This window comes from Equus quagga, chromosome 14 (genome assembly GCF_021613505.1).
Source record: "Equus quagga isolate Etosha38 chromosome 14, UCLA_HA_Equagga_1.0, whole genome shotgun sequence".
Taxonomy (NCBI): Eukaryota; Metazoa; Chordata; class Mammalia; order Perissodactyla; family Equidae; genus Equus; species Equus quagga.
This window is the reverse complement of record NC_060280.1, coordinates 40607966-40619879: the sequence shown is the minus strand read 5'-3', so window position 1 is coordinate 40619879 and position 11914 is coordinate 40607966. Positions and strand designations below refer to the sequence as shown.

The 11914-nt window shown below is 46.1% G+C and overlaps 1 protein-coding gene across 1 annotated transcript in view; it reads left to right on the top strand.

Annotated features, from left to right (window-relative positions):
* The first annotated feature begins 3965 nt into the window (after nt 1–3965).
* RAB38 (RAB38, member RAS oncogene family) overlaps nt 3966–11914 on the top strand; it is a 57184-nt gene continuing 49235 nt past the window's right edge. Inside the window, exon 1 of the mRNA XM_046638459.1 lies at nt 3966–4227. Coding sequence (XP_046494415.1) covers nt 4026–4227 — 202 coding nt within the window. The 5' untranslated portion in view covers nt 3966–4025. The remainder of the gene's footprint in view (nt 4228–11914) is intronic.

Here is an 11914-nt window from a genome sequence, read left to right as displayed (position 1 = left end):
GCTGCCAATCCTCCTCTTTTTGCTGAGGAAGACTGGCCCTGAGCTAACATCTGTGCCTATCTTCCTCTACTTTATATGGTGTCGCACCGCATGGTGTGCCAAGTGGTGCCATGTCCACGCCCGGGATCCGAACCAGCGAACCTCGCATCACCGAAGCAGAGCAGGTGAACTTAACTGCAGCGCCACCGGGCCAGCCCCTTCTAGTCTCTTTAATTCATTTTTCCATTTAATAAGTGCAAGACTATGTACCCACATTGGACTACCAGGGAATGGAGGCTTAGAAAAATTTGACTCTGTGCCTTCTGGAATGCCATTCCACGCTGGAATTCTGAGCACTTTGTAGTCTCACACGCCTTTTACAGACTTGAGTCACCTGCCCTCCTGTTCTTTGGGCGAGGGTGTGCTGTGCTCTAGCAATCCGAGGGTGGTCAGATTGTCAAAACATCACCAGAAATGCTTTGAGAGTTACTGCGGAAAACAGGTTTCCAGCGTGCAGTGTAGCTGCCGGGAGGAGGAACCACATGGCACAACCCCAAGCCGTCCTCTTGCCGGAAGGAGAGCTGGCTTGTCAGGAGAAAGCCGGGCATCCTTCTGGATTGTTCTGAAGTGTCTGAGGCAGATGGATTCACAGGTTGGGACAGGTGGGCTCTTAGGAAGTCTCATAATCTGGGGTAGAGAGAGGACAGGAGGCAAGGATGGTCCACCGGTTTGCTAATGCCCTTTTCATCTAAAGATGATGACCTGAATCTAGTTTATATTCTGTCCCCTACCTGGCTGCCTGTTTGCAGTCTAGTTCTGAGCGAAGAAAGAAGTTCAGAGCCAAGCAAGAGAGCACAGAAAGGTTTGCCCTCCAAAAACTGTGCCTGGCGAGCTCTTATCTTGGGGTACAAATGTGCACAGCTGAGGAGAGGACAGAGCCATGAAACCAGAGAGAACTATGGCATAATGTTTGTTTTGAACCCTTCCACATGACCCTTCTACAGCTTTTCTCCCAAATCTCCCAAAGGCGGGTTGGGGTGGGGCTTAAAAAGAGTGAAGGATAGAAAACCCCAGCTCTTGGGTGATGGTGCCCTTGTGGGAGTAATTAGAATCGGCTGAGGTGTCACTCCTGCTGGAAGATGTCTAGAAGACCCGAAATGCTAACATTTTAGGGTCAAAAGTACTCTCCAGAGATCTTGCAACCCAACTCCCTCATTTTGCTTTACAGGGTCTTTCAGGATTTTACTAAACTGCTAGCCTGGGATGCCCACCAAGCACTTCAGTCTAAAAGATTTAAAAAATATAAACCGAAAGTAATTTCTTCCCACTGGGAAGAATAGTCATGAGACCTAAATGAATGACTCTGGAAACAAATTGCAATACTTCCTGCCTAGCCAGGGAGCTCACTCACTGCGGCCTGCCACTGCCGCTGACAGAGGGATCTCCTGGCCCCAGAGAGGCAGTGAAGGGGCCATGAAGCTGAAGCTTCAGGATCCGTTCCTTAATTTTGTATTCTTTTGCTTAAAGACCTGCCACCTGCCCCACTCCCGCTTCAGTTTTATAAGCTGCAGGTCCCAGAAAACCTGAATCTTGGCCTGCCTGTCCCACACAGTAAATCTAAACGCCTGATGCTGCAACGTGCTCTTGATCAGAAGAGGCCAAGCTGAGGGTGAGGATGACTCAGCCCAGACCAGGCTGGGCAAACAGGCTGGGACCTGTGAAGAAGCTGGGCCAGGCCTAACAGAGGGCTGGCTCACGCTATGTCTCAAACTTCTACTCTCCTCCCTGTTTCCACCGCTATGAGCTCCTTGCCCAGACCAAACTTGTCTTTCAGATCTACAGAACCAGGATTTTAGATCTGGTGGGCGTCTTATTTTGTTATCATCCCTAATTTTGCAGGCTCTAAGGATGGCTTAAGTATCTCAGGTTCGTGAATTCCCCTCCCTGCAGACTGAAGTCACAGTCTTGGCCAACACTTTAAGCAGGGAGAATACTTGGCTCACTTGTTAGATATAATCTGTCTGGTGTGTCCCTGTGTGGGTGGAAGCCAAAGAACGATGTCTACCTGTCTAAGCACCAAACACAAACCAGCAATTCTACACAGCTTCACTTAGTGCCCATCACAAGCAAAGCTTCTGAGTTACATTCCGAGGGGACAGAAAGCTGATAAGATCTAATGCCCGTCCACGGTGTTTATATCAGAGAACATGGTAGGAAAGCTTGTCCCTCATTTGATATTAATAGCTGCCATTTATTCACCACCACTGTAGGCTCTCACATTTTATTATAGATATTATCTCTAGCCTTCTCAACAACCCCATGAGGTAGATGTGGAAACTGAGGCTCAGAGAGCTTATGTGATTTGTCCAGGTCAGGCATCTAGGGCATCCCTCTGCTTGTTAAGGGCTTATGGAGGCTGAAGGATAGCGTGTGCCATGTCAGATGAGGGCAGAAGGACAATGAGCATGTCAAACCTTCTATTCTTTCTTTCACACAGGCCTGTATTTAAATCCCACTTCTAGCACTTTGTGTGGACTTGGGAAAGCTGCTTTCTGTCTTGGTTTCCTCATATATAAATTGAACAAAATACTTCATAGGACAATGGGAAAGACGAAATGAAATCAGGTGGACATTGCTCAATTCTCAGTGCGTTCGGGTACAAAATGACTCATTTTGATACAGATCGCTCATCCCCTAGATCCGCACGCCACTTCCTCCCCAACTTTGGGTTTTTACTGAAGTGTTACCTTCTCAGTGAGGCCGTCCCCAGCCACCCTCTCTAAAAGGCCAACCCCAGTCCAATTCTTCAGACCCCTTTCCCTACCTTATCGTCAACTAACATATTACAAATTGTACTTATTTTTGTTTGTCTTGTCTGTCTTTACTACAAGAAGGCAAGGTTTTTGAGACCAGGAGTCTTTGCCTGTACTATTTCTGTAAACTCCCAAGAACAAATGTACGTTGGTTAAAAGAATGCATAAAAAAACCTCTTTGGCACAGAAAATTGGCTTTGAATTTGGCTTTTTCCTCACTAGCTGTTTGATCCTGGGTACAGTATTTAAAACGTCTAGGCTTTGGTTTCCTCCTTTGTAAAATGGGGAGAAAAGTGGTATCTATTTTTAAGATGGCTGGGATGATTAAGTGACCCATGTATAAAAACTGGCACATTGCAAGTGCTGGATAAATGCTCGTTCTTATTAGTACTTAAATAACCAGTCCAGTTGTTTAAATTGTCTTTCAATGCTGCTCAGAGCTTTTAGGAGAGGAGAGGAGGAGGCTAAAGGCCATGGATGCCCTCAGCATCTTCAGCCCAACTGTCTTCCCGTCAGACCATTGACAGTGGAACAGGTGTGAGAGGGTTCCGTTGACGCTCCCAGGCTACTGAAGGGCCAGGATTACCGTTACCGCCTTAGTGAACAACAAGGGAGGCTGGGGCAGCTCCAACGACTTGCCCGAGGTCACTCATTTCAAAAACCAGGGCAAGCAGGACCCAAACCCAGATGTTGAGCTCCTGAAATTCTATTATCCCCTGCCTCTCTTCTCAGCTCTCTCTACAGTGTGGGACGGTGGCGGGTCTGTGGTTTCAGGAGCCCTGTGTTCAGCGGAGCTTGTCACTGACTTTCATCTCTCGCAATTCGCTTAACTTTTTTGACACTCAGTTTTCTCACACGCAAAACATGGACAATAAAACCCACCCCTCACAGCTTTGTGGCCAGGATCCCACGCGAGAAATGCTCTTTGGAAACTGTAAAGCGCTGTAGGAATAACCTCTGCAACAGGCATGAACACGCGAGCCCCCTCCTTGGCAGCCGGAAGGCGCTCCTGTCTCCACTCCCCTCTCGGGCCGCGCGGCAGCGGGGTAGGAAGGAGATTAACCCCTGGGCGCGGGTCTGGGCGTTTCTCCAGGCGGCCGGGAGGAGTTCCGCCCTCGCCCCCGCCCGCCGCCTCCTCTCCCTCGCGCCCGCACTCGCGCTCCAGGAGTCTCCCCGGCCCAGGCCCCGGCTGCGCTTCCCCGGCCGGCACAGCGCGGCGGGCGGGCAGCCAGGATGCAGGCCCCGCACAAGGAGCACCTGTACAAGCTGCTGGTGATCGGCGACCTGGGCGTGGGCAAGACCAGCATCATCAAACGCTACGTGCACCAGAACTTCTCCTCTCATTACCGGGCCACCATCGGCGTGGACTTCGCGCTCAAAGTGCTCCAATGGGACCCGGAGACAGTGGTGCGCCTGCAGCTGTGGGACATCGCAGGTGAGCACCCGGGGAGGGGGGCCAGGGCCGGGATCGCCTTGCAGCTGGTCTCCAGTCCCGGGGCAGCGGGGTGCGGCCAAGTGGGAGACCCAGATCTCTGGGGCGCTGCGCCTAAAGAGACTTTCCCGGTGGGTTGGAAACTTGGTTTCAAAGGAAACAAAAAAGTTTCTTGCCCTCGCTGAAACTTCAAGTGCTTTCCCTGGCTCGTTGGAGCTGTTGCTTTAACTTCCCGGCGCACCCTTCCCTGGGATCTCTCTGCCCAGCGCGGGTGTCCCCAGGAACCCGGAGGGAGACTATCTGGAATCGCATTCAGTTCTCGGCCTCCTGCTCATTTTCCGGGAGCCGGCACTCCTGCCAGTGACGCAGCCCTGAGTGTCACGCCCGCCCTTCCGCGCCCGGGCGAGCGGGCGACCGAGGGGAAGCCCCAGACGAGTGAACGGCGGGAACCGGGAGAGATCCAGGCTAGAGGAGTTGACCAATTCCTGTTTTCAATCGCTCACTTTATTCCGACTTTTGCCACCTGCTTTACTAGTCTTCAGTCAAGGGAGTTCGAGGGTCTCTGTTTTGAGAAAGCCAAAGACCTTTGTGTGTGTGAATGGGGGCAGAGTATTATTTCTCTCTCTCTCTCTGGCTCTCTGTCGTCTGTCAAAAGGAGCTTGTGTATATATTTTAAGGCCATTCATGTCTAAGGGTCTATGAGATTAGCTGTAAAGATTTCTTGATTTGGCCCTGAAGTTTTCATTGAGAAACTCAGAAAATGAAACCTTCTTGACAATGTTGGAAATCAGAATTTGATTCAGAGAGTTTGTACCAGGAGTTAGGCCCAGTCAAATGTGAGGGGGCAAAGTGTATTCCAAGAGTGAGTTCCTGGATTGAGGCTGTTTGCGGCCTGGGCGTGTCCAACCCCTCAGATTCTGGCTCTGCCACACGCTAGCCTGCTCAGTGGCTTCAGACAAGTCCCTTCAGCTCAGGGGCATCCCTGTTGAGTGGAGAGGGGTTGGACAATGACAGCTCAGGAACTTTCTTGATCAGAAGTGTTAAGGTCCTCTGGGATTCTCCATGAGCCACTTCAGACAGTCCCACTTCACCTCTGTTTCATGCTCTGTGGCACCAGGAAGCTTTCTAAGTGCTAGACCCAAACTAGCCGCTTCTCTTTCAGAAAATGGGTTCATTCTAGGTGGCGCATTTGACTGGAAACACTTTATCATGGCTTGAAGTAAGAACAAATGTGGAAAATTTTTGAAAGGTCATTTCTGGTTCTGGGGACTCCAGTGCCTGTTTAATCATGAGCTACCAGGTCTTATGATAAAACTCTTGGCCTGTGGATAGATTCCTGCATTTGGAGTCATCTTCAGCAGCTCTCATGGGTTATCAGAGACTGGAAGATGTCATCAGCCGCTATCCGATTGGGCTTTTTGTGTAGAAAATCCACTATGAGTCTGTGCACTCATAGTGTTGTTGCTGCATGTTTTAGTGTCTGAAATCTCTTTTGGCTGCATTGAAGTCTCCGGGACTCAGGTTTGGAATCAGCTTACTGTTTGAGGGGGGATGTAGCTGTAATTTAGACATTTCTGTCAAGTGCAAGCAAGGCTGTGACCTCAGGCATGTTATATTATGTCTGTGGGTCTCAGTGTCCTCGCCTATCAGGGAAGGTAGAAGGGTAGAGTGATTAGGAGCCTTAATTCCAGAGTCGAACTGCCTCTGTCTGAATCCCTTATTTATCCCATATGTCCTGGGCGATTTTAGGCAGGTTCCCTAACCTCCTGGTCTCAGTTTCCTTCTCTGTAAATGGCAGAATGCTTTCTCCCAACAAATGAGAGATGAGCAACCAACAAATTCTAGCTAAAGTCCGTAGAACCTACTATCTAGGAGAGTGGCAGGGACTATTGTTACAATAGCTACACCTTTTTTGTTTTTTTGAGCCTGTGTAAATGCTAGGCAAGAAGGACATGATATAAATGTGCTGATTAAATTCTAATAAATGATGATTCCTCTATTACACATATAATCTGTTCCAAGACACCCAGCACACTTTTTCAGCTTTATTCATATTAGAACATGCCATCATGAGCGACTTAACCCCCAAGCTTAGAAATGCCTCTGGAGTTGTGATCCTGGACTATAGTTACACAAGTCTGTGTAAATAGGAAACCTGAGGAGCCTTGGAAAGTCAGTCCTACGGATATGGTGGTGTGCAGCATCTAAGTGGGAGAGCTTCTTGTTCCTATGTTCATTGGTAACCCGTCTTTGGCAGCCTCTAGCCCAAAGGCCCTGTGGGCTGAGTTAGAAGTTGGGCTGCAGGCAAGGCTGGTTGGAGGGAAGCTGGGCCATTGAAGGAAAGGATGATTGGAGCACAGTACTGACATGTTTCAAGCTGCATACGTAGACCCGTGAGTTCGTATGAAATCCAGCCTCATCTGCCAGGCTCCAGTCGCTAAGTGTACCTTATATACCTTCAAATCAGCCTGTCTGTCCACACACAGGAATGCTTCTCTCTCTCCTTTGTGCTCACTCTGGTGTGCGTCTGGAAAGAACAGGTAGTGAAGGCTAGTGGGCCTCACTTTGAGAGGGTTGGGGGTGTGGATGAGATAGAGGGGACCTGCCCCGTCCTGATAGAATATCAGGTCCATCTGCTATAGGGGGAATCTTTGCTGGGTACACTTCTGATATTCATTTGATTCAATGCCAAGTCAGGCCCTATTTGTCCAACTAATTCTCATGATCTATCTCTTGTAGCCACTTAGACTTGCCAGTCTGGCTCCTGAAAGACTCCAAAAGGTACCTTTTAGGGCTTGTAAAGTAGGCCTTGAGACCAACTTGATGAATTCCACAAGCCCTATAGGGACAGCAATTGCCCCAAATCCCAGTGATTCCACCGTAGAGGTGCAGCTGGGTCAGCTGTGGGTTCAGAAGCTCTTGATAGAGTCAGAGAAATTAAGTCACTTTGCCTAAGGCCACTCACCTAAGACGTGGAAGAGCTGGATTTGACCCAGTTCTGTCTGACTTGGAATCAAGCCATGCTTTTCATGAGCACAGGCCTGTGAGTGCCTGGGCACAGTTGGCCCACTGGGGTCATGCCCTCTTCCCTTTTAAAGGCATGGCTCCTTTAGTAGCTATTTTATAGGTTATCTTTGCCTTCTCCTTCCTATTTGTAACATGTTTTTAGATATTCATCAGTACCACTGCGTAGAGAGTAGAAGAAAATGGAATGGAAATCTATTTCTGAAAATTTGATTCTTGGTTATAGGGTTTTTCTTTTTATAGTTTTATCAGGAATAAAGTAAACAAAAAGTTCGCACTCGAGACTCTCCTTTCCTACCCCTCTCCAAACCCTGACACTATAATTACTCCATTAGTACTTTCAAAGAGAAATATACAATTTTGCCTCGAACTCTTGGTGTGCGTGGGGCCCCAGCTGCAGGAATTAGGACAGTCATAGTAATAGTAGCTAACATGTCTTAAGCATTTATTCTTACAATTGGCCATGCATATTTAATTTTTCATTTCCCAATAAAATAGCTAGTTAAGCAGTAGTGCTGGAATTGAAACCTTGGCTGTTGAATCCAGCGCCCAGCTTCCTAAGTAGAACTTTGCTCTGCTTTGCACAATTTAAAAATAGAATACTTTAGACATATGCTAAATATATTCTAAATTATAGATATTCTAAAAATGTTATATTCGACGTTGCACAAGCCACAAAACCTTGCTGGACTTCGGTTGCCGCATTTATAAAATGGCGATTGTCTCATTTTCCTGTAATATCGCATATTTGGATTACATTATCTCTTGCGGTCTCTATCAGCTCTAATACATTCTCACTATGTCTAGGTAGTACATGGCAGCAGATTCCAACTTGTTTACTTAGTAGCTTTGTGACTTGTACATGTTACTTAACTTCTATGCCTGGGTTTCCTGTTTGTAAACTGGGGACAATAGCAGAGCCTGCAAGTTAGAGTTGGTAAAGAATGAAATGAGTTAATTGATATAATGCTGTGCCTGACACATAATAAATGCTGAATAAATGTTAGCTATTACTCTTGTTGTTTTCATTGTTTTACAAACTGCTGTCACATACATTTTCCTGCTGGATCTTCCCAGCATCACTCAGGGTATCGATAGAGCAGAAGGTGTAAAACCTATTTTATAGTAGAGAAAAATCAAGAATCAGAGAGGTAGGGACTTGCCCAAGGTCACAAGAGCTAGCAAGTGGCAGAGGAGGACAGGAACAGCACATCTGTTTAACACCACCTTTTATATATTTGTGAGACAGATGACCGAGTCTGTTGGCCATCAGAAAACCCAATTCTAGATTTAAAAAATATAGTAGAAAAGAAATTAATTTGCAGATAATTTAGAGAGCACTTCTTCACCATGTAAAAGTTTCACTGCGAGGCTGTGCTAAATAATAAGTGCCTCTAAATAATTAAAACAAGAGCCAACTTATAAGAAAAATATTTCCCTGCAGGGCACACCTACAGTAACTTTCCCCACCTAAGCTGTGTGACAAAGAAGCATTGGAGGACATTAGCTGTCCTACAGGCAGAGCGGCAGGGGGAGGCAGCCTGGGCCTAGAATCAGGAGTCCCAGGACAATGACTCCCCCCACCAGTGGCTATGAGATTCATCTGGTTCACAGTGATGTGTTAATATAGTTTTAAAGTGCTTCCACATTGTGAAATTCAATGGAGGGAAGGGTTTGTATTTGACCATCTCTTCAATATCTGTTTTTAAAAGACTGTAATTCTCCACAGAGTTTTAGAAGGGTCTTAAATATCAATGTAATAGAGCTAGAAATGTAGAAAGAGCTAAATTGGTCAACCACTATGTCAGGCAAAAAAATAAAAATGCTTGTCCAGTCTGGGCCACTCTCTGCTGGGCAGTTTATTACCTTGTTTTTAGCCTGGCTAATTACACATTTTCTAAATACCATGTAGATTAACATGGTACGTGCATACAGGTAAATAATATATACACTGAGCAAAATGGTGAACTTTCAAAACAGGGTGAGGGATGTGTGGGGAAGGCACCTCAGGGCTTCTGCAGGGCAGTTGTTAGAATCTCCATCTGCCACAGACACATGGGCATTAGGCATGTGGAGATGTACCCTCATCTAGGTTTTAGAGGACTAGGTCTGACAGGAGAGCACATAGCAGCCTGACCAAGAGAAGCTAAGTCATTCAAGAGAAGAAGAGATGGAGAGGAGCAGCTCTTCTGTGTGTGGTGCGTGTCTCCAGAAAATATGTATGTTAAATGCCTGGCCAGTGACAGCACTGTGTTAGATGAGGGGAAAACAAAGAAGGACAAAGAATTGAACAAGTCTTGATTCCTGACCTCAAGAAGTTCACAGTTTTGTGGGCATGATGGCACGAAAGTAAATCACTGTAACAGTGGGTAGCATGTATTGATATCGGCAACTCTAAAATACTCTGGTGGTGCAGAGAGTCCCGTCCACACCACGTCCGTGCCATCTCTGAGATTAAACCTAGCAGGCTGGACAAAGCCTCTAGCTAGTGTGACAGTTCCTGTGCTCTTACCGAGCACCAGTTACTCCTGTAAGTGAGTTCAGGGCTGCACGACCTGAGACAGAAGGTCATCCTCTAGCCCGCTTTAATTCTGTCTCCTTCTCTTGAGGATCTCATGCGTTCCCATGGCTTTAAACTCTATTATACAGACAACTCCAAAAAATGTGCATATAAGCTTGACTTCTCATGAGCATCAGACCTACAATTCGGTTTTCCTGTTGGGCATCTTCTTTAGGATGTCTCACATATATTGCAAGATCAATATGTCCTAGCAAAGTTGCATAAGAAACAAGGATTGTTGTGTTTTTTTCTATTAATAAAGTAATATATACTCAATGTAGCAAAATTGGAAAGTACAAAAAAAAATAATCATTTCAACAACAAAAGAATATGGAGAATATCCATAATCACCCCTCTTAATGATAAGTGGTAAAGGATACTATTGGTAGGTCTAAACTAGATTTCTTTTGCCAAACGCTGGACTTCCCAGTTTGTGTTAACTATGCTGCCTTCCCCCCAGTCACTTAGACTTGAACCCTCTCCATCTTTTCTTCTTCTTCTTTGACCTTCAGATGCCATTGGTCTCTAAGTCGGATAGTAATTATGCTTCTCTTGCCACTGCCCTCCACCAAGGATGGCACCGTTATCACTTCCCCATTCTGCTGTCATAGCCACCAGTTCTTATGTGTGCCAAGTTTATCTCCCCAGAACATCACTTTGGTGGCTCCCCATTGCCTGTAGATTATATACATCATGCTGAGAAGAATTAAAGTGGTGGGGATGAGGTGATAGGAGGGCTGATGACTAGAAGGAGGACTGATTCTGAGTCATAGAACCATCGGATAGGAAGTGACCAGAGTCCTTGAGGCCTGACCAGGTCAAAAGGAAACCCAGGATTTATCTCACTGTGGCCTTGTTGTCAGGAACACAGTTACTCTCATTGAGTGTCCAAGTGGTACTTAAATAATTTTTTGTTCTGTTTTTTTGCATTTTATTTAAAAAGTTGTTTTAAAACTTGTGGATTTGAATGGTGTGAGATCTTGCCTGGGAAAATTTGTTCATTCACTTGATAGGCAGAGGAATTGAGGAGTAAAAGAAATGGATCAGTCTTTACTCTCATGGAATCTGATAGGCTCGTGGGCATAAGATATTTAAAGATAATCTCGGAGATAGTGATTTAATCACTATTCTGACAAGTGCTCTGAAGGGGAAGTGTCAGGTGCTAAAAGAATGTCGAAACAAGGCACCTCCCCCAACCATGGCATGGAGGTGAGCAGACATGGTGAGGATTGTGGGTAATCTGGCATAGCTAGAGATGACAGCATGTGAGGAGGAGGCTGTGAGAGGGAGCAGCAAATTGCGAAAGATGGATATTCTAAGCCAAAGGTTAAGACTGATAATTCCTTACAGATTCCTTATCAATTTGTTAAAGCAATCTTTATTTTTTTAAAGATTGACACCTGTGCTAACATCTGTTGCCAATCTTTTTTTTCTTCCTTCTTCCCAAAATTCCCCCCAGTACATAGTTGTATATTGTAGTTGTGAGTACTTCTGGTTGTGCTATATCGGACGCCGCCTCAACATGACCTGATGAGTAGTGCCATGTCCATGCCACGGATCCGAACCGTCAAAACCCTAGGCCTCCAAAATGGAGTGCGTGAACTTAACGACTCGGCCGTGGGGCCGGCCCCGTGTCAAAGCAATCTTTGCAGTTTAAACACCGCAGTGATTCTGGCAAGTAGGTCTTATTATTTTTAGTTTCATAGGTGGGGAAACTGGGCCAAGTATAAGTGGATCATGGTGCCTCGTACATAGTAGTTGCTCAATGAAAGTGATTTGTTGTTAAGCAGTCACTGAGATTGATACTAGAGTCATTGCTCATGTGAAAAACTTTTGAGAATATTGTCTAGTTTATAGGCTTATAGCCCTTTCTCTGCCTTTTATGGCATAACTTTGGGGAATCCTGTGAAGCTTTCAAACCATTGAGAACTCTCGTTATTGCTTTCACTCTCTTTGATTCTGAGATGGACATGGCCCACTGCTCCTGGGATAGAAAGTAGGTTTATTTCATCAAGAGAAGATCCTCATATTCTAGGTTGGTGTACTAGAGTAGTCTGCATCAGTTTGGCAAGGTCAAGAATGTGACTCCAGGCTGGGGTTCCAAAT